At 38.4% G+C, this 23,631-nt stretch overlaps 1 protein-coding gene across 3 annotated transcripts in view; it reads right to left on the bottom strand.

Annotated features, from left to right (window-relative positions):
- Positions 1 to 644: 644 nt before the first annotated feature.
- The window catches only part of LOC105473024 (zinc finger RNA binding protein), an 88,149-nt gene continuing 65,162 nt past the window's right edge, over positions 645 to 23,631 (bottom strand). For all 3 annotated transcript variants that reach the window (XR_011625097.1, XM_011726588.3, XM_071099055.1), the window contains 4 exons: positions 23,165 to 23,260; positions 10,679 to 10,790; positions 10,464 to 10,561; positions 645 to 2,246 (listed from right to left, as the gene is read on the bottom strand). Coding sequence is in view for 2 of the 3 variants with exons in the window: in XM_011726588.3 (XP_011724890.1) it covers positions 2,067 to 2,246; positions 10,464 to 10,561; positions 10,679 to 10,790; positions 23,165 to 23,260 (486 nt within the window). In the remaining variant the exon portion in view is untranslated. The remainder of the gene's footprint in view (positions 2,247 to 10,463; positions 10,562 to 10,678; positions 10,791 to 23,164; positions 23,261 to 23,631) is intronic.

Raw genomic sequence — 23,631 nt, 5'->3', positions numbered from 1 at the left:
AGTATTTTTGTACTTTCAGTAGAGGCGCGGTTGTGTCATGTTGCCCAGGCTGGTCTCAAACTCCCGAGCTCAAGCAGATCTGCCTGCCTCGGCTTCCAAAAGTGTTAGGATTACAGGCGTGAGCCATCGTGCCAGGTCAGCATTCTTCCAAGAGAACTGTGAGAAACAAAACTCTAAAGAAGAGTAAAATGAGACCCAGAAAAATTTAAAAAGGGAAAAAAAGTTTTGTCCAAGTTAAACAGATAGTACAGGTTGAGTATATCTTAGCTGAAATGCTTGGGACCAGAACTGTTTTGGATTTTGGAATATTTATATCAGTTGAGTATCCCTAATCTGAAAATCGGAAATGGTCCAATGAATATTTCCTTTGAACGTCATGTAGGCCCTCAAAAAGTTTCAGATTTTGATCTTTTCAGATTTTTAGATTAGATAATCTATATGTTATGAATCCGGGAGAAAAGGCTGAGTCTCCTGTTCTGTTTCCCTTGTGGTCTCCAATGGTTTCCTGGCCCTCTAAGACTTTGGGGGAAGATTCTGACCCTAGAAAGAAATTAAGCCAATATAGTATTGAATTACAAAATTTTCTGAAAATTATGTGCTTAGGCAACAAACATTTGTCAGGAATAACAAGATGTAGTACTCAATAAATTTGAATATGATTTTACTGAAGCATACATCATTTCAAAGCAAAAGTAGTTTATGTTGTCAATTCTAACATATAATACATTTAAGTCATTATATGAATTTCATTTTTTGTGTATTTCACTGTAGTGCTGTAACAACAAAATGACATCTGTGTACCAGAGCATACATACATCAACAGTAAGATGTAATTTTTCATTACATCACTGCTAGAATATTTAGCTTTGTGTAGGAGACATAAGCATGTAAGATGGCCACACCAAATAATTTTGTTTTTTTCCTTAGATAATCTTAATTTTAATTTTTTATCAGTAATACTTTATCAACCTCACCGTTAACAGAACTGTAAATTATCTGGGTGATGGGATGTGTGGAGAAGATCATCTGTGTTATACTGTAAATAGTTGCTAGAGTAATCTCACACACACCAATAAGGAACTGTCACCATAATTAAGGGCTAGTTACTGTTGTTAGTTGCACAATGATAAAGTTCTTTTGAAAATATTGGTTAGCCCACTTATATGTGAAAAATGCCCTTTCCACTTATACACAAGAAAAAAATATTCAGAAAGTTATTTTTGGCCTTGCTATGTCAAAAAGTCAACTGTACAAAGATCTACGTGTTAAACCTAAAATTATAATTTTAAAAGTCTATTAAAAACAAAAATGTCATGCATTTTTATTATTATGCAGAAGCTTTAAAACTGTTGCAAGACCATATAGTATATATTAGCTTTTATACTGCTAATGCACAACTAACAGCCAACTTGATTAGATTAACAGAAATCTGTCTTAATTACACCTTTATATATCACACTAGAGACAAATGCCACAAGATCTGCAGAAACATTCAGTTCTGAGCACTCGAATGGCAGGGTAACTTTTTGTGTTGTAATCCTTCACATATAGAAAAACAAACTCTGCAGTCTCACGTTACAAAAAAACGTACTGCTGTAAAATATTAAGATGGGGTAAAGGATATCATCTATAACACAAAGTAACTTACAACTAGTGTCAAAAAGCAAACAAAACCTCTAAATAAAAATATCAAAATACACAGAGCAACTGAAGCACAAATCCTGCATTAAATACAGTGAAGATTTAATAAGACAACGCACTAGTTAATAAAAGACACAAAAATAGGGGGGGAAGCTAGGGCAACCAGAAAACAAAATCAAAATAATGGGAAAAAAATCAGAACTACTGTTTTCCCCCTAGTCGGAGCACTTTTTTTTTTTTTTGGGTGTCTTTCCATTCAAATAATACCTAACACCGTACATTTTTTAATGTCATAGAAAAACTTGGTTCTTCCATGAAATCCTTTAAATTCTTGATAAATTTTTCAATGTAGACATTATTATGAATGAAAAACAGCCAACGAATGGGCACCTGTTTTTTTAACACTGAAGATTTACAGACACTTTTTAAAAGTTATCATAATCTTTTTTGTCTTTTTTCCCCTCAGCTTCAAATCCATCAACTCCATCACTATCCCTTCTTCGTTTCCTGTTGTTGTGGATGTTAAAACGTTGGCTCATTTGCGGTAATGGATCCATGCCTAGAACTTTGTGTATCTGGCGGAATGCAAGGAGTCTCAATGCAAACTGCAACAAAAAGAGTCAGAATTTTGAGTTAACTGAAAAACCCCAAGTAGCAATACTTATTACATTTACCTCCCTCCAAATGCAACGTAAAAAAGCATGTGTAATGAAAGAGACATTTAAAGGAATTACTTATACAACTGAAATAATCTGTATGTTCTCATGTTTTTATTTCCTAGCTTTTCTGTGTGCATGCCATTTTGTTTTCTTAAACATTAAGTAAAAAAAAAAATCTTTAACACACACGAAATTACAAAAATTATGAGAAGTGACATCAAAGAAACAAGCAGGATGTTGAAAACAAAGAAAAATGGCAGCTACCTGCTTTAACAGAATGGTTGCTGATGGCCTTCCTAGGCATTTGGTAGACAGCATACAATTTAAGAACTGTAATTATACTCATGTGGATGTACTAAACTTATTTACCTAATTTTCTACTGGTAAACCCTAGGCTGGTTTCAGTATTTTCATTACTGTATTACAATGAATGCCTGTTTTAAGATGTTTCTGTGCACTTACGTGACAAGTCCTGGAGAAAGAACTATTATTAATCAGTGGGACCGCTAAACATATAAAAGTGGTGAATACTAACAAATGAAGCTCCCCCAAGTTTATACTGATTAATATATCCACTAGTAACATGTATGCAAGTCTGCTTCCCCCTTCTGGATACTATAAACGGAAAAATATTCTCACAAGTATGATGGGCAAAACAGTATCTAATTGTTATTCACAACAGTTTTGAGACAGGGTCTCACTCTGTCGCCCAGGCTGGAGTGCAGTGGTGCCATCACAGCTCACTGCAACCTCGACCTCCCTGGGCTCAGATCTCATTCAGCCTCCCAAGTAGCCAGGAACACAGGCTCACACCAACACATCTGGCTCATTTTTGTATTTTCCACAGAGATGGGGTATTTTCGCCATGTTGCCCAGGCTGGTCTCAAACTCTGCGCACCTGCCAACATTACAGGCATATGCCTTCATGCCTGGCTATACCTTGTATTTATTTTTTTATTTATTTTTGAGATAGAGTCTTGCTCTGTTGCCCAGGTTGGAGTGCAGTGGCGCTATCTCGGCTCACTGCAACCTCCACCTCTCGGGTTCAAGCGATTCTCCTGCCTCATCCTCCAAAGTAGCTGGGATTACAGGCGTGTGCCACCACTCCAGGCTAACTTTTGTATTTTTAGTAGAGATGGGGTTTCACCATGTTGACCATGCTGGTCTTGAACTCCTGACCTCAGGAGATCTGCCTGCCTCGGCCTCCCAAAGTGCTGGGATTATAGGTGTGAGCCACCAGGGCCAGCCAAGTTGTATTTTTTAATCAATCAGTGAGGTGCAGCATATTTTTACTGGCTCATTTGCTTAAGCTTAAAGATAGCACATGAAATTTCCAATAATATCCTTCATGGCTTCTTGTATTTACAGACTTCTTAAAAAGATCTTGCCTATGTGAAAATTATTTTTCTTAATACTTTGATAATTTATGTGTGGCTCCTTAAGTCATTTGGTATTTACTTGTATATATGTATAGTTCAGTGTTTTCCTTAGATGATTAGCCAGTTATCTCAATACCACTTTGCTGATGATTCATCTTTTTCCACTGATTTGAAGCATCAGGTCTGTCATACATTAATTCCCTTATATCTAATGGTCTACTTCAAGGCTCTTCCATTCCAAAGGTTTATCTGTTTACTTCTGTGCCATAACTACATTGTTTAAATTTCTGTTGCTTTCTAGGATGTTTTGCTATCTGGTAGAGTTGAACTTTTCTTAGCAATTCTCTTGTATTTCCAATTCCAAATGAAAATTAAAACGGCTGAGTGTGGAGGCTCATGCCTGTAATCTCAGCACTTTGGGAGGCCACGGTGGGCGGATCACTTAAGTCAGGAGTTTGAGACCAGCCTGGCCAACATGGTGCAACCCCATCTCTACTAAAAACACAAACATTAGTCGGGTATGGTGGCGTGCACCTGTAGCCCCAGCTACTCGGGAGGCTGAGGCAGGAGTATTGCTTGAACCTGGGAGGCAGAGGTTGCAGTGAGAGTCAAAATTGTGCCACTGCAATCTAGCCTGGGTGACAGAGAGAGACTCTGTCTCAAAAAATAAAAAAAGGAAAATTTAAGGCTGGGCGTGGTGGCTCACGCGGTCAGGAGATCCAGACCATCCTGGCTAACACGGTGAAACCCTGTCTCTACTAAAAATACAAAAAATTCGCCAGGCGTGGTGGCGGGTGCCTGTAGTCCCAGCTACTTGGGAGGCGGTTGCACTCCAGCCTGAGTGGACAGAGTGAGACTCCACCTCAAAAAAAACAAAAAAGAAAGAAAAAGAAAAAAAAAAAAAAAAAGAAAATTTTAATCAATTTTTAAAGTTCTATCCTCTTCTCCCTCTGAAATTTTAATTAACTTTTTTTAAATTAAAAAAAAAAGGGAGATGGGAAAGTTCAGATCAAATGTTAATTAATGCTCTTGGCTGAAGGGCATATTGAACTATCAGCAGAACTGAGAGCCAAAAAGAGCCTATTGTTTTCCAAGATAAGGGAAGAGAAGGCAAACTTTGGCACTGAATCATATCATCTTGTGTTTTTACTTTTTTCTTTTATTAAAATTTATTAAAATAAATTTATTAAAATTCTAAAGCTTAGCCAGGCATGGTGGCTAAGCACTTCGGGAGGTGGAGGGGGGAAGATCACTTGAGCCCAGCCTGGGAAACACAGGGAGACCCTGTCTCTACAAATAATTAGCTGGGCATGGTGTCACACACCTGTGATTCCAACTACTTGCAAGGCTGAGGCAGGATGGTGTGAGACAGGGAGGTTGAGGCTGCAGTGGGCCCAGATGGTGCCACTGCACTACAGCCTGTGTGACAGAGTGAGACTGTCTCAATAAACAGCACAAACAAAACCAAAAAACCCCTAAAGCAAGTTTGTCCAATCTGTGGCCCTCAGCGTTGAATGTGGCCCAACACAAATTCATAAACTTTTTAAAAACATTATGAGATTTTTTTTTTCTTTTTAGCCCATCAGCTATTACTAGTGTTAGTGTATTTTATGCATGGCCCAAGACAATTCTTCCTACAATGTGGCCCAGGGAAGCCAAAAGACTGGATACCCCTGCCCTAAAGTTTAAAGACATGCTAACATCTATTTAATGGGTTGTTTACTTTCAGCCAGAAGAATGTGCCATTCACTATGCAATCTTAAAAATGTACTGATACTGCAGCTGGTTTTCTTTTTTTTTTTTTTTGTTTTTGAGACGGAATCTCACTCTGTCGCCCAGGCTGGAGTGCAGTGGCCGGATCTCAGCTCACTGCAAGCTCCGCCTGCCGGGTTTACGCCATTCTCCTGCCTCAGCCTCCCGAGTAGCTGGGACTACAGGTGCCCGCCACCTCGCCCGGCTAGTTTTTTGTATTTTTTAGTAGAGACGGGGTTTCACCGTGTTAGCCAGGATGGTCACGATCTCCTGACCTCGTGATCCACCCGTCTCGGCCTCCCAAAGTGCAGCTGGTTTTCAATGAGTGTAAGTTGCTCCCTAATAGTAGCCAATGCCAAAAGATTCCTTCCTTAGAACACAAAAAAATATTTGCATCAGTACAGAAACATTGTGTATGACTGAAATCACTATGATCAGTAAAGAAAATCCTTGACCGGTGCGGTGGCTCACGCCTGTAATTCCAGCACTTTGGGAGACCAAGGTGATCACGAGGTCAGGAGCTCCACACCAGCCCGGCCAACATGGTGAAATCCGGTCTCTACTAAAAATACAAAAATTAGCCGGGGGGTGGTGGCGCGTGCCTGTAATCCCAGCTACTCAGGAGGCTGAGGCAGGAAAACCGCTTGAACTCAAGAGGCGGAGGTGAGCTGAGATCACGCCATTGCACTCCAGCCTGGGTGACAGAGCGAGACTCAGTTTCAAGAAAAAAAAAAAAAAAAAAAAAGAAAGAAAAGAAATTCCTTGTTACTTCATGAATAAAAATAATTTTTCACTACATGACCATGTCTATGTAAGAATATCTTTGGCACCAATTTCAAAAGATTTCTTAAAATCTTGAAACTAGGAGGACTTCAGAGACATGATTTAATCTATCCCTCCATTTCTAGGGATATACCCACTTAACCTAATTCAAGGAAATGTTACAGTCACTTGATTAAACAGCAACTTTCTCTACATAGTTATAGCCTTCAATGTAACTAGACTTTTTTTCTGGTAAAATTCACATACCTTTAAAATGTATGCCTTAAAAATGTAAAATTCAGAAGTTTTCAGAATACTTACAAAGTTACTCAACTATCACTATTATCTTATCCTAGAACATTTTCATTACCCTAAATGGAAACCCCAAGCCCAACAGCAGTTACTCCCCAACCCCTCTATCCTCAGGTCCTAAGAACTACCATTGCCTATTATGAGTATTTCATATAAATGAGATAATGAGGATAAACTTTTTAAGGTTCATTCACATCATAGCATGTGTCAGTACTTTATTTCTTTTAATGGCTGGCTGAATAATATTCTAATGTGTGACTGTATTTGTTTATTTACCCATTCATCAATTGATGGACATTTAGGTTGTTGCTACTTTTTGACTATCACACATAATGCTGTTTTGAACATTTGTGTACGAGTTTTTGCGGGGACATATTTTTTTCAGTTGAGTATATATCCAGGTATCAAAGAGTTGCTGAGGCATATAGCAATCCATGTTTAACTTACTGAGGAGCTGCTAACCTGTTTTCCTTTTCCTTTTTTTAAGTGATGAGGTCTTGCTATGTTGCTCAGGCTGGTAATGCACTCCTGGGCTCAAGAGATCCTCCCACCTCAGCCTTGCAAAGTGTTCGGATTATAGGCATGAGCCGTTGCTCACTGAACCTTCAACTTCCTGGGCTTAAGTGATCCTCCCACCTCAAGCCTCCTAAGTAGCTGGGATCACAGGTGCATGCCACCATGCCTAGAGCTAATTAAACATTTTTTTTATAGATATATGGTTATGCTATGTTGCCAGGTCTTTCTTGAACTCATGGGCTCAACCGATCCTCTTGCCTCAGCCTCCCAACGTGTTGAGATTACAGGCGTGAGCCACTGTGCCTGGCCCTAACCTGTTTTTCAAAGTGACTGTTGTTCACACTATTTTAAATCCCTCCTCTGATTTTGAGATAAAGGATAGTTACTGGTTGTAGTCATCCACATGGGAATTTATTGCTCCAAAACTTTTCCCCTAAGTTAGATAATTCTAGTTCCTAAGAATTCTGGCTCATACACCTGCTTGGAAAATCCTGAAAGTCTCAAAGTCATCTGCAGTCAGGACTCGATACAGCATTCTACTTAGTCTACAATTACTAGGGACTTTTGCCAGTACTGAGTGTTTCTCTACTTAAGTGAGAACTACGAATATTTATCGTCATAATTTACTATTATTTATCACAATATACTAATTCTTTATTGAGAGAGACTTATGAAAGGTCCTTCCTAAAGATAACAGAATAGGGTTTTCTTCTACATTAATAGAAATTATCTAAAGATAACTCATCTATAATAATGAATATTTATATATTTTTACCAGAGGTATTCTTACTAAGCATCAGCCTATTATTGTTTATAATAATATATATTATTATATTATATATAATAATATATAATAAAACTATTATTAGTTTTGAGATGGAGTCTCACTCTGTTGCCCAGCCTGGAGTGCAATGGTGCGATTTCAGCTCACTGCAACCTGTGTCTCCTGGGTTCAAGCGATTCTCGTGCCTTAGCCTTCCAAGTAGCTGGGACTACAGGCACTCATGCCACCACGCCCGGCTAATTCTTGTATTTTTAGTAGAGACAGGGTTTTGCCACGTTGGTCTTGAACTCCCGACCTCAGGTGGCTCGCCCACCGCAACCTCTTTAAGTGCTGGGATTACAGGCGTAAGCCACTGCACCCAGCCCAGCCTATGCTAATATATTATGAGTTTCTTTTTTTTTTTTTTTTTTTGAGACGGAGTCTAGCTCTGTTGCCCAGGCTGGAGTGCAGTGGCCGGATCTCAGCTCACTGCAAGCCCCGCCTCCCGGGTTCACGCCATTCTCCTGCCTCAGCCTCCCGAGTAGCTGGGAGTACAGGCGCCCGCCACCTCGCCCGGCTAATTTTTTTTGTATTTTAGTAGAGACGGGGTTTCACTGTGTTAGCCAGGATGGTCTCGATCTCCTGAACTCGTGATCCGCCCGTCTCGGCCTCCCAAAGTGCTGGGATTACAGGCTTGAGCCACCGCGCCCGGCCTATTATGAGTTTCTAAATGAAGGAATACTCCAGTAAGTAAAACCAACATAGCATTTGAGGTTTGAGTGAGCACCCTACAATCTCTTGTTCTGCGTGTAGTTTGTAGGTATTTCTAAAGTCTGACAAAGAGAAAATTCTACCATATTACTAGCAATTATTTAGCATCAAACTAAATTTGAAGATTGATACAAATTATTCCCATACAAAGACATTTTGGAATTTTAATCATCATCGAGGATTAAAGGTTTATTTTATAATCCATTTCCTTCTTGGGAAAGGATGATTAACCCTATAAATTTTGCCCTTTTAAAGGTATGTCAAACTATGTATACCTACCTATAGGAAGGAATTTTAATAAATGACAAAGGCTGTATCTGGGAGAAGCAACTTGAAAAGGATCACTGGAGAAAAGACATACAGTGGCATACAAGAATAAAGGTAGACATTGTGGAAGGAAATATGGAATCATTCCAGAGACAAAGGAAGGAAGAGGGACATTAACATGGGCACTACAGGCCCCCCAAAAACAAACTGAAATTGACATTGGAACTTCAGATTTCACCAGTTACATATGCACTAATTTATGTGTGCATGCATAATAGCTCGATGCGATTTTATCACACGTGCCGCCTTATGTAACTACCATCACAATCAAGATGGTTAACTGTTCTGTTGCCACAAGACCCCCTTTAGAGCCATGCCATTCCTTCTTCCTATCCTTAACTCGTAGGAAACACTGTTTTCCTTCTCATGCAACTATTCTGTCATGAGTGCTACATAAATGCATTACATGTTATGTAACTCCTTCACTTTTATTAAGAACATTTCTAAATGTTCTCCTAAACGTCCTCCTAAAACCAGACCACTTTCTTTAAGGTCACATTTTTAGAAAAGTAAGCATTCTTCTTAATGATGAATTTTGTTAGTTTTCGTGTGTTTCCTCCTGAATTTCTTTTCCCTTAAATTTATAACTAATTCCTTTAAGTATTAAAGGGAAAAAGAACAGACACTTAAGGCAACTATCTTCTTCCCTAGAATATAAAATGAAAGAAATAAAAACATCGAATGCATAAGAATTTGGTCATGTTGTGAGTCTGTAAGATATTCATAATGTTCTATTACTAATCTCTCTCCCCCAATACCATTTCTGGCATAACAATTTACTTTGATCCTGACATCTTTCAAATTCCAAATTATTCAAGATAACCAATGAAGATCTTAAATCCAACAACTCCCAAGCATCTTAGAGTGGATTACTGTTCATAGCTAGTATGTTTTTTTCCCCTACTCAGCACATTTCTGGAATCAACAAAGGAAAATTTTTTTCCATTCATTCATTGAGGTCAATGTTTTTTTCCTTTTCATAATTATTCAATAGGGTTAATAAGATGATGATAATACTAGCTAACATTTAATATCCTTCCATATACCAGGTGCTAAGATGGTTACACATATTAACTCATTTAATCTCCTCAACAATCCTGTCTGAGACATATATTGCTTTTATATCCATATTATAGATGAGATGGCAGAGCTGGTAATCAAATCCAGGGAGTCTGTCTCCAGAGCCAACATTTTTATTTACTTTGACAGTGGCAGGAAAGGTTAAATTATAACAATAATGACCATAAACACCACAGCAAATTACTTTTGTACAACCAGAGGACATAAGAATTTCTGTTGATTTTGATATATAATCTATTAGCCAGATTTAATGAGACACTGAAAATACTGCTGTATTTGTATAATACACTTAGAAATGCCCACAGAATTAAATAATAAAATTTTAAATTCTATTAGTGAAATCTAGTTTTGGGCAAGCTATTTTAATATCCTAAGGGCTTGCTTACTACAGAAGAAGAAGAATGAATATTATATAGTGACTTATAATATTAAGACAATAACAGAAAAATAAAACCTTAATGGAGTAACCCAATAGGGCTCTGGATTTAGGAATACTAGTACCTGTGCACTGGACGTGATGTCTTCACGCTGCTGGTCAGTCATTGTTGCCAAGGTATCAAAGGGATCCTTTTCACAAGGATCCAGAAGTCCAGGACTACCTATAGCAATCATCACAGGGAGAGGAAATCATCTGCATTGTCCACTTATAAAAAAATTACTCAACCAGCAAATGAGTAAACTTCATTTTACTTCATTAGAAACAAAGTAAAAGTTACCTTTAAGGATAATCCCTGAAGAAATGCACTCAAAAACTCTTCTCAGTGCATCCCCAGGGCTCTGAGGGCTAGAAGCACTGCTGATTGCTTTCTCTACTAACAACTCCATAGCCTAAAAATACAACATAAAAATGTGTTTAACAGCTTACCAAAGGAATTACTCATTTTCAAACACTAGAATGACAAACTAAAATTTTAAAGATTGAAAAAGCTACATAGAACAAGTCACAAAAACAGAAAATAAATATCACATATAACGTAAAAACATTCAAAATTAAGGAATAGGCAGGGCACAGTGGCTCGTATCTGTAATCCCAACATTTTGGGAGGCAGATTGCCTGAGCTCAGGAGTTAAAGACCAGCCTGGGCAAGATGGCAAAACCCCATCTCTACAAAAAAAAAAAACCAAAAAAACCCAAAAATTAGCTGGATGTGGTGGCACGTGCTGGTGGCCCCAGCTACTTGGGGGACTGAGGCGGGAGGATCACTTGAGCCTGGGAGGTTGAGGCTGCAGTAAGCTGACATTGCGCCATTGCACTCTAGCAGCCTGAGTGATGGAGTGAGACCATCTCTCTTCACACACACAAAAACAAAACAAAAACCCAATGCAGGGAGAGGTGTTTTGAAGGGTCTCATGGGAAACATTTGTATTTAGATTTTTAAAAATTGAGATATAATTCACATATAAGATTCACCCTTTTAAACTGTACAATTCAGTAGTTTTCAGCATATTCACAAAGTTGTTCAATAATCACCATTACCTAATCCCAGAACATTTTCATGATCTCCAAAAGAAACCACATACCCACTAGTAGTCATTCTCCATTCTCCCTTTCTTCTAGCCCTTGGCAACCCCTAAATCGCTTCCAGTTTATACAGATTTGCCTACTCTGGACGTTTTATACAAGTGGAACCATGTAATACGTGGCTTTGTGTTTGACTTCTCTCACTTAGCGTAATATTTAAGGTTTATCCATGTTGTAGCTTTTACTTAAAGTTTAAATAAGACTACTAACAGTAATTCAAAGAAACTAGTTTGGAACCACTATGAAATCCTTAAGATGATAATGAAAGCTGAAAAGACATTAGTGAGAATGAGAATCCATACTTTTGGCTACACACGAAAAAAGCTCATGGACTTATCAGAGGCAAAAACTATGTCAACCTATTCACTCCAAGGCCATTTCTTAGACACTTTACATTTCAAGAGATGACAATGTGAAGAAACAGTACACAGTAACAGTTATGAAAAATAAATGATAGCTTCCAGCATGACTGGAAAAAACCTGAAAATAATGGATATTAATAATGATAAATGTAAGTCACAATTTAAAAAGTTAAGACGGCTCAGTTTATTCCATTGAAGAAAGCAGGAAGATGTTCAAGATTCTTTTTTGTTTTGAGAAAGGGTCTTGTTCTGTCACCCAGGCTAGAATGAAGTGACAGGATCATGGCTCACTGCAGCCTCAAGCTCTTGGGCTCAAGTGATCCTCCCACCTCAACTCAGGATCTCTTGAGCCCAAGAGCTTGAGGTTGCAGTGAGCTGTTGTCGTGCCACTGTACGACTGGGACAATAGGCGCAGCCACCATGCCTAATTTATGCAGAGATGGAGTCTCACAATGCTGTCCAGGCTGGTTTTGGATTCCTGGACTCATGTAAACCAACTGCCTTGGCCTCCCAAAGCCTTGGGATTACAGGCATTATAGCACACAGACCCTCAAGACATTTTTCATTTTTTATGGATTTTCATTTTAAAGTGAAGTTTTAATATTTTAAGGGACAAGCTTCAGTCATGTAGAAAACTCTATGTATATGTATGGAATATGCATGTGTATGCAATATTTTTTTTGAGACGGAGTCTCGCTCTGTCGCCCAGGCTGGAGTGCAGTGGCGCCATCTTGGCTCACTGTAAGCTCCGCCTCCCGGGTTCAAGCCATTCCTGCCTCAGCCTCCCAAGTAGCTGGGACTACAGGCGCCCGCCACCACGCCCGGCTAATTTTTTTGTATTTTCAGTAGAGACAGGGTTTCACCGTGTTAGCCAGGACGGTCTCAATCTCCTGACCTCGTGATCCACCCACTTCGGCCTCCCAAAGTGCTGGGATTACAGGCATGAGCCACCGCGCCCGGCCTATGTATGGAATATTTTAAGACGCAAAAGGACTGTGACCCTTGAGGATAAGGTCAGTGTTACTCATCTTGAATCCACCTGCCTAGTACAAGTAGCCAGAATTTTGTAAATACTTAGTAAATGATTATGACATGGAATGATTTTGGAAAGAATATGAGAATTAATCCTGACAATTCAGTGATAAAATAAACCAAGAGTAATAATTAGCAAAATACTGATGTTGTGATTAAAACACAAAATTGAAGTCATAAAATACGCAACTTTCGATAAATGCTTCAAATTTTTACTGAGTACTTTTAGCAAATGTTATGAGAAAAGTGAAGATTAAATAATCAGCTACAGTTCAGGTATGTCAAGACATAAAAATGTGTTTCAAGTGACTCAAAGCTTTTTCAAAATCTGTTTATTGACTGACTTTTAAGAATGAGGCATTTCTGATTTATATCAGCAGGTAAAAGCAGAAATTAATTAAAAGTCAAGAAATGAATTATTCATGGAACACAAAAGTCAATATACTTAAACACACACAATAAAACTAAGTAAACTACCTGTCTCTGACACCATTTGCTGTGAAGTAAGCAATTAAAACATATTAATTTTCTAAAGAACATAGCTGTTCTCCAAGCAGATATCTATAGTTAAAAGAGCAATGAAAATGGAAGAATATAATTCAAAAGTAAAAAGATAATATCAGAAATAAACAGAATCAAATTAAGGATTACAACACTTCAGGTTGTAATGTAAAGGGTCTTGGTAGCTATAATTATATAAGATAGTAACTTATTAAGATTTAATATAACTGGAGATAGAAAAAGATCCCCATATTAAATGATTCAAAAAATCAAGGATTATAATATTTGCTTTAAAAATTTTTTTAATTTTTTTTTTACAGACACATTCTCGCTACGTTGCCCAGGATGGAGTGCAGTAGTTATTCGCAGGAACGATCATAGCACACTGCAGCTGAGCGTGAACTCCTGGGGTCAAGTAATCCTACCTCAGTTTCCCCAGTAGCTGAGACTACAAGTGAACGCCACTGCACTCCACTGTAATATTTGCTTTTTATTTATTTTTTGAGAGACAGGGTCTTACTCTGTTTCCTAGACTGGAATGCAGTGGTGTGATTATAATTCACTGCAGCCGGCTGGGTGTGGTGGCTCATGCCTGTAATCCCAGCACTCTGGGAGATCAAGGTGGGCAGATCACCTGGGGTCAGGAGTTTGAGACCAGCCTGCCCAACATGGCAAAACCCTGTCCCTACTAAAAACACAAAAAAGCCACTTGATGAGATTTCAGTAACACAGGCACTTTCATTGGTGGGAGTGTAAACCAGTAAAATTTTCCTTTAAAGCACAAGTGACAAACTGTACCAAAACTTTTTTTTCCCCCAACAAGAGACGGAGTTTCACTCTTGTTGTCCAGGCTGCAATGGCGCAATCTCAGCTCACTGCAACCTCCACCTCCCCGGTTCAAGCGATTCTCCTGCCTCCGCCTCCCAAGTAGCTGGGATTACAGGAATAAGCCACCACACGCCCGGCTAATTTTGTATTTTTAGTAGACACAGGAGTTTCTCCATGTTGGTCAGGCTGGTCTCAAACTCTCGACCTCAGGTCATCTGCCCACCTCAGTCTCCCCAAGTGCTAAGATTACAAGTGTGAGCCACTGCACCTGGCCACAAAATTTTCAGATACACATTAATTAGCCCAGCAATGGCAGTACTAAGATTTACAATAGGGCTACTACTACATAACGAAAGCACAAAAAAATATTCTGCCCAGCTCTTAATTTGTAACAAACTAGAAACAATCACTAGCACTAGGAGTTCTGGCTGAATAACAGTAGTAGCAGTTATCCTCTTCATTATAGCTACCACTTACTGAGTGCTTATCCTCGCTAAGTGATGCTCTAAGTCTTCACAAATATTAACCAATTCTAATCATTATTATCATATTCTGAAGGTAGATATGACTATCATTCCCATTGTACAAATTAAGATGTTTATGCTCTTAAAATAGGATTTTATGAATACCATAACAATAGGCAATTGTATATACAAAAGCCACTTACATAGTCCAGTTGACATGGATCACTATTGATATATGCACAACAGACTTTGATTTGTAAGCCCATCTGCAGGTTGTTGCATTTTTGTAATATATTTACTCACAGCACTTTATTTTATATGGTGAAATATATGAAAGTCTTAATAAAAATGGTCACGTCTTGGAGGGAAAAGGTTTACTTACAGCTTTTAGTGATTTGGGGGTGTGCATACAGTTAAATAGATGATTTTTGTTAGGGGTTATCTAAAGGCTGAGTTAGTTCATGTGCCGTTTGCGGATTTTTTTGTAAGCTGAGACTGTTCTTTGTCCTGCGATGTCAGTGTCCTATCATTTTAGAACTCTTTGTTGGTTCTATCAGCAACAGCCAGGAGAACTATTAGTACAAACCGCCACCACTAAAATCTGTATTACTTACAAATACCTCTGAAAGCCAGTAAAATATGTGAAAAGAAATGTTAATGTATTTCAACTGGTATTTGGGCAGGAAGAATAATTACAGCAGTTTTCTCCACCTTTCTTTGAGAATGATTCCTTTACATTTGATATACCATTCTTAAAACAAAAAACAAAAAAACTGGTCAAGCATGGTGGCTCACACCTATAAACCCAACACTTCTGGAGGCCAAGTTGGGAGGATCCCTTGGATCCAGGGGTTTCAGACCAGGCTGGGCAACATAGTGAGACCTTACCTCTACAAAAAATTAAAAAAAAAATCTAACCAGGCATGGTAGCATGCACCTATAGTCCTATGCACGTGGGAGGCTGAGTTAGGAGGATCACTTAAGCCTGGGAAGTCGAGGGTGCAGTTAGTCGTGATCATGCCACTGCACTCCAGCCCGAGTGACAGAGTGAAACCCTGTCTCAAAAAAGATAACATTAAACATTTTAAAGTGAATAATTCAGCAGCATTATTATACTATGTTGTGCATATCAAGTTCCAAAACATTTCCATTACCCCAAAGTAAACCCCCTTACCCATTAAGCAACTTGTCTCTATGGATTTATATATTCTTGGTATTTCATATAAATGGAATCACGCAACATGGGACCTTTTGCGTGCCTGGATTCTTGCACTTAGCATACTGTTTTCAACGTTCATCAATACTGTGGCAGATTTGGTTTTTTTTTGAGATAGGGTCTCGCTATGTGCCCAGGCTGGCCTCAAAAGATCCTCTTGCCTTAGTCTCTTGAGTACCTGGAACTACAGGCATGGGCCACTGTGCCCACCTCAATAACAGATTTTTTTGCTGAAACACTCATCATAAGACACTGTTTAGAAATAAAATATATAATAAACATTGTGTGTGTGTGTGTGTGTGTGTGTGTTGTGTGTAAGAGAGAGGGAGGGAGGAGGGAGAGGGGGTGGGGGGCAGAGGGGGGTGGGAGGGAGAGAGAGAGAGAGAGAGAGAAAGAGACAGACAGACACACAGACAAACATGGTTTTGCCCTCCCACCCAGGCTGAAGTGCAGTGGTGCAATCATAGTTCACTGCATTCTGACCTCAGTCTCCTGAGTAGCTGGGACTACAGGTATGCGCCATCTCATCCGGCTAATTTTTAAGTTTGTCTTTTGTAGACATAGGGTCTTGCTATACAAATAAGGCTGGTTTTGAACTCCTGGCCTCAAGTGACCTTCCCACCTCAGCTTCCTAAAGTGCTGGGATTACAGGTAGGAGCCATTGTGCTAGGCCTGTAATAAACATTTTAAAAATTACATGCCTTTTGTAAGTTACTGCAATTATACTATTGTAAAGGTTTAGATAGCACACAGCAATTCTGATGTCAGAGCAACATTACAACAGAACTCTACCTATATTTTCTTTATTTTATCACCATGGATTCATGACAAAAGAACAACTAATTTGAAGGCAGAACACCATTTTCAATCCTCATTGCAGTGGTAAAGGAAAGGCCACAAAAGCAGGTATTGTTACTTAAGGATTTGTTCAAAGTAAGTAATCTGAATGCTAAATAAAATTAAACATAATACAGTTCATAAGAATTTCAAATTTATTTGATAAAAGAAAAGAAGTTACTACTGTTTATGGCAATAGCACAGACCCAACCTGAAGATCTCTTGCCTCCAAAACATGATTAAGAAATATATTAGGGCCAGGCATGGTGGCTCATGCCTATAATCCCAGCACTTTGGAAGACCGTGGTGAGAGGATTGCTTGAGCCCAGGAGTTCAAGACCAGATGGGGCAACATAGTGAGATCTCATCTCTACTAAAAATAAAGACATTAGTCAGGTGTGGTGGCATGTGCCTGTCGTCACAGGCACTAGGAATGTTCAGGCAGAAGGAATGCTTAAGCCCAGGAGTTCAAAGTTGCAGTGAGCCAGGGTTGCTCCACTGCACTCCAGTTTAGGTGACAGAGTGGGACCCTGTCTCAAAAACGAATGATACAATATACACACTACTGCCTTTCAAGAAAAAACGTAATAGCTTGAATCAAACAGAGGAAAAGGCCAGTGACAGAGAACATTCCTGAAGAACAGAGTGTTTACCCTGCTTAGGCAACTCTCTAACTTGGCTCTCCAGAGAGATGAGGGTAGGGATGACAGCTGATTCAACAAATCCCCAAAATTTCACCAATCACTTTCAATTTGGAGAAAGGTAAAATGAATCACATTATAAGCAGTTCCAGAAGAAATTTTCCTAAAAGTAAAAACTCCATCTGACCATCTTCTCTCTCAGCAGAGAAAAGAAAAACACTAGAATTTGCTATCCTGAAGACGTTGAAAACCAGGAAAGAACAGAAGAAATCAGGAAAGAGCAGAAAAATGGTAATTATTCACATCTAATTATTTCCAATAATAAATGCGTTTGGCTAAAATGCAGATTAAAGAAAAAATAAAGGTAAGATCTTCCAAAGGAATAAGAGGTAGGAAAAAAAAAACAACTTCATAGAACCTCAAATTAACTTCACATACCCAAATGCTCTCTTGGTTCCGGGGAATATAAATTGTTAGTGAAAGGAAATGGTAAAATAGGTTCAGGAAACAAATGGAGCAAATCCTGCAAAGACAAAAGCTCTAGGAGTCCATTCTTGGGTTGAAACTTGAAACTGAAGGGGTGGCAATAAAATCCATCACATTTGGAGTGCCATAGTATTATCTGATAAAGACACAGGAGAGTACAGCCTACATTTGCTAACAAGGCTGCGGGTAGCCAAATCCTACTCCTTTTCATAAGCAATCATCCAATCATCTCTCACAGGGGAAGGAAAAGAAGAGTTATCAAAAAAGGTGAGAACAGATTTGCATGACATCTTTGTACTTGTGTGGAACGTAGCATGAAAACTAGAGATAAAAATCTATTCTGTAGGGACTCTGGGTGATAGTCACAGGTCAATGTAGGTTCATTAATTGTAACAAACATACTACTTTAGTGTCGGGGAGGCTGTTGTTATGTGTGACGGCAGGAGATATGTGGGACTCTATTTGGTGACCCTTGAGTTTGAACTGCACAGATCCACTTACACGGGTGTTATCTTCCATCTCTGCCACTGGAGACAGCAACAACCTTCCTTCCTCACCCTCAGCTTACTCAGTAAGAAGCTGAGGGCTGGGCACAGTGGCTCACACCTATAATCCAAGCACTTTGGGAGGCCGAGGGGAGCAGATCACTTGAAGTCAAGAGTTTGAGACCAACCTGGCCAACATGGTGAAACCCCGTCTCTACTAAAAATACAAAAATTATCTAGACATGGTGGTGCGCCCTTGTAATCCCAGCTACTTGAAAGGCTGAGGCAGGAAAATCGCTTGAACCCAGGAGATGGAGGTTGCAGTGAGTTGAGATCGTACCACTGTACTCTAGTCTGGGTGACACAGTGAGACTCGGTCTCAAAAAAAAAAAAAAAAAAAAAAAAAAAAAAAGGAACAAAATGACTGATGAAGTTCAAAAATTAAGAGGTATACATTATACCTTGTTGACAGCAGATCTCTTAAATAACCATAGTTTATAAAAATTGAACATATATTAGGCAACAAAAAAACACGTCAAATTAAAAAAATGCAAATAGCAGACTACATTTCTTGAATCACAATGCCATAAAAACTAGATATTATTTACAAAAACAAAAGCAAACCTCCTTCAACCAAGCAGAATATAAAAATTCCCTGGGCTGGGCGCCGTGGCTCACGCCTGTAATCCCAGCACTTTGGGAGGCTGAGGCAGGCAGATCATGAGGTGAGGAGTTCAAGACCAGCCTGGCCAACATGGTGAAACCCCGTCTCTACCTAAAAAATACAAAAATTAGCCGGGTGTGGTGGCGCATGCCTGTAATCCCAGCTGCTCAGGATGCTAAGACAGGAGAATTGTTTGAACCCGGCAAGTGGAGGCTGCAGTGAGCTGAGGTCGAGCCACTGCACTCCAGCATGGGAGACAGAGCAACACTCTGTCTCAGGGAGAGGGTGGGAAAATAAAATTCCCTCAAAACTACTGTTGGCTTAAAGATAGTATGAAAACAAATTACAAAGCATTACCTATACAGCCAAAACTTTGTGTTCATCTTTAAATTGCAGCTTTAAAACCTCTATAACTACAGAATACATCAGTGAATCAAGCATCCAACTCAAGAAGTTTGTAAAATAATAACAGAAAATCCTGAGGAAAATAAATATAGAAAGATAAACTCATAAAGTAATAAATTATTAATGAGGATTACAATAGAGCTGATTTTGAAGAGACAAAAAAGCAGTAAAAGAGATAAAGCACTGCCTAAAGAATACAATACGAGGAGCGAATTTTAAATGTCAAAATACTGACATTTTGGTGTTTTTAAAAAGTACCAAAATACTAATGTATTTGTTGTTATATGTAAATGATTTCAAAGATCAGCCAGCAGCTTTTTTCACTTTTGACTTTCTTCACAATCATTTCCCCTGCCATGGTCAATGCTCCTTCAATTCCTTTGACCTGTGCATTCTCTTTTCTTCTCAGTTCTTATGGCTTTCCACCCTCAAAGAAGAAAACACCCTGTGAAGTGCATGGGTGACTCAAAGAAGGCCTGGGTAGGACCAATCTGCAGTGCTGAAAATCCAGACTGCAAGAGTGGCCCAGACGCAGTGGTCTTGAGAGTCTATTCATACAAGTAACAAAACGTGGACTTACAACAACAGAGATAGCTTCAAGGACACCCTGGGTGGGTAGAGGGAACCAAAGTCTAAGAAAGCAGGAAGCAGGATGATGACGTACAATGCTTGTATTTCCATACATTTTTAAAATTTGGGACAGGCGCGGTGGCTCACGCCTGTAATCCCAGCACCTTGGGAGGCCAAGGCGGGCGGATCACTCGAGGTCAGGAGTTCTAGACTACCCTGGCCAACATGGTGAAACCTCGTCTCTACTAAAAATACCATCAGCCAGGCGTGGTGGTGCATGCCTGTAATCCCAGCTATGTGGGAGGCTGAGGCAGGAGAATCGCTTGAACCCAGGAGGTGGAGGTTGCATTGAGCCAAGAAAGCACCGCTGTACTCCAGGCTGGGGTACAGAGCGAGAGACTCCATTTCAAAAATAAATAAAATAAATAAATAAATAAAATAAATTTGAAGCTATACAATGCCTACAAATTACTGTATTTAAAATCTATTAAGAATCGAATAAATTCCAAACACCTAAATACTAAAACACCCACATTGTAATTTTGCTCCCATCTGGCAAATGCTTTACTGGCTAGTCTAATCAATGACACAAAGAAGAATTAAAAGCAAACAAGCAAAAAACAAAAAAACAAAAACAAACAAACCAGAGAGAGAGAGAGAGAAAGAATAAAGATACAAAAACATTTAAAAAAATCCTAAAATAGTGTAACTCTATTGAATGGGTTGATTTTTTTAAGGGAAATATAAATTGCCAAAATTAACCACAAGAGAGAGACTAATTACAATAGAAGAAATTGAGAAAACACTATTCCCTTAAAAGGAATTGGGAAGTGATGATGTCATATCAATTTTTATAAACTTTCAAGAAACAAAGTTTTGATGCTACTAAAACTGCTTCAGAGTTTAAAGAAAAGCTTCTAAATTATTTTTACAGAGTTAATGATCACTGCTTCTAAATTTGACAAAGAGCACAGAGACAAAACCTAAAATATTTATTTCATGTCACTGAGAAATTCCTAAACAAACTAAAACACTTTTCTCATATGTATGAAGACTCATTCCCAGAATGCAAAGGTAGCTCAATATGAAGAAATCTATTTACACAGTATTAACAGGTTGAAGGAGAAAAACTATACATTCATGTTAATAAGACTTAAAAAATTGTGTGATAAAAGTTCAACTTCCTTTACTGATTCAAAACTTACTTAAACTGGAAAAAGACTGATAATTCAACATGACAAGTAAATATCTCAAATAAAAGGCTATATACCGTTATGCTTAATATACTTTATAGACCAGAACATTTTCAGTACAATCAGGAACATACCATACATGTCAAACAGTATTTCTTTTATTCCGTATTTGTTACTCTAGAATTATTTTTTAATTAAAATAGAAAAAAAAGTATTGGAAAGGCAAAATATCATTTGTAGATATGTCTCAAAGAAAAAAAAAAAAGAGATAAGGTCTCATTCTGTCACCCAGGCTGGAGTGCCCTCACACAGTCACGGCTCACTGTAGACTTGACCTGGGCTCAACAGATCTTCCCACTTCAGTCTCTCCAGTAGCTGAAACCACAAGCACATGCTACCATGCCTGGCTAATTTTTGCATCTTTTCTAGAGAAAGGGTTTTACCCTGTTGTCCAGGCTGGTCTCCAACTCCTGGACTCAAGTGATCCTCCTGCCTCGGGCCTCTCAAATAATGGGATTACAAGCATGAGCCACTAGACCACGACTGGTTGATCTTTGATCTATCTATCCATAGTTTTTAAATTAGTTTTTTTTTTGAGACAGAGTCTCACTCTGTCGCCCAGGCTGGAGTGCAGTGGTGTGACCTCGGCTCACTGCAACCTCTGCCCTTTGAGTTCAAGCAATTCTCTTGCCTCAGCCTCCCGAGTAGCTGGGATTACAGGCACCTGCCACCATGCCCAGCTAATTGTATTATTAGTAGAGATGGAGTTTCACTATGTTGGTCAGGCTAGTCTTGAACTCCTGACCTCAGTGATCCACCCGACTCGGCCTCCCAAAGTGTTGGGATTACAGGCGTGTGCCACTGTGCTTGGCGAACACCATATTTTGCCTATCATATTGTTAACTAAGAAGTGTGATAATATCCCAGACCTATGAGAGTGTAAAGAATATAATCAGTCTAATAGTTTTTTGAAATTTTCAATGACCCAACCTTCTGGTGAAGAATTAGTACATGTTCTTTGACCTTGAAATTTCAGCCCTAGCAATTTATTTCGCCCTCAAAAGCTTGACAATATATACAATGAGGTATAATAAGGATTTAATAGCAAAAGATTGTAAACCCAAATGTCTATCAAATGAATATAAGTTAAATAAAATATGGCATGTCCATAGAGTAGGGCATGTCCATAGAAAGAATGTAGTAGATGTGACTGCCTTTTCAAAGAACTCTAAGATGAGCTTTGTTAAAAGTTTTAAACTACAGTTTTAAACTGTGATAGCAAGGCCATGCTTGTGTTAAAAGAGATTAAAAAAAGAGAGAGAGAACTAAGGTAATCTTGCCTATTCACTCTCATTAATTCAACTATGGAGTCAATAGGTTGTTTTTTTTTTTTTTTTTTTTATGAATCCCTATCTGAATTCTTGCTCTTCAGGAATCAGAGTTTCTAAAGGTAGTGTACATAAAGATAGAAATATATACTGTAATAGGTATAACTTTTTTCTCCTAGAAGAAATCACAGGAGATTAAGATAATCTGCCTTTAAATAAGTTTTTTGGTTATTTTGTAGCTTTCTGTGTTACTGAATTTCCTATTTTTTTGTATTATTTTTGAATTATATATATTTCTGAATTTTTACAGTTCCCAACCACATAAACTATTTTTAAAAATGTCCCTGCATAAGATGATTAAGTTTTTCAGTCTTCTTTATACATTTGTATATTATATGTAAAAACCAACTAATAAATGCTGTAATATTTTAAAAAAATACTGTGAAAACAGCAAAAAGAAAAAAACACAAAAAGAAGCATCAATGAAAATCTTTATCACATTTGAGAAAATTAAACATTCTAAGACTCCCCCAGGACTTTTCATCCGAAGAGAAAAACTATATTTAGTAAATGCAAATAAGGCTGATAATCATATGTAAACTGAGAGGATAAAAACTGCAGAATTATTTCCTATATGTTTTTATACTATACAGTTACATACTACTTACCCAGCTTGGAAAATCAGACCAAGTTGGAACTCGCTGACAGAGGTCTCGAAGAATGCGTATGATAATCACACAGGACTGCAGACCATTAGCTCTAGCCTTGAGAGCAACACAAAAACCAATTGAATTAATCTTAGAAATACTGAATATATCCCTTGATGAAAAAAAGTTAAAATACCACCGTTCAATGGAAGCTCAGATAAAAACAAAAACAATCACACTTAAAATTGGGTTCAATGAGCTGCCATTTACAGCAGTATTTTATGCCAGGGTTAGTATTTAAAAGCTGGTATTTAGGTCAAAGTAAACAGATTATACAAGAATAATATTTCTTGATCCCCTGTGAACCTTGACCTGTGTTCATTTAAAACAGTAAACTTAAAAAAAAAAAGTCTACCTACATGAGAAATAAAAGAAAAAGTAAAGAGCTAAAAAGTTTGTCTAGGGACTGAAAGGTTAAGGAAATCTGT

This window comes from Macaca nemestrina, chromosome 6, assembly GCF_043159975.1.
Source record: "Macaca nemestrina isolate mMacNem1 chromosome 6, mMacNem.hap1, whole genome shotgun sequence".
NCBI lineage: Eukaryota > Metazoa > Chordata > Mammalia > Primates > Cercopithecidae > Macaca > Macaca nemestrina.
The sequence above is the reverse complement of the archived record's forward strand: the minus strand, read 5'-3'. Positions and strand labels throughout refer to the sequence as shown.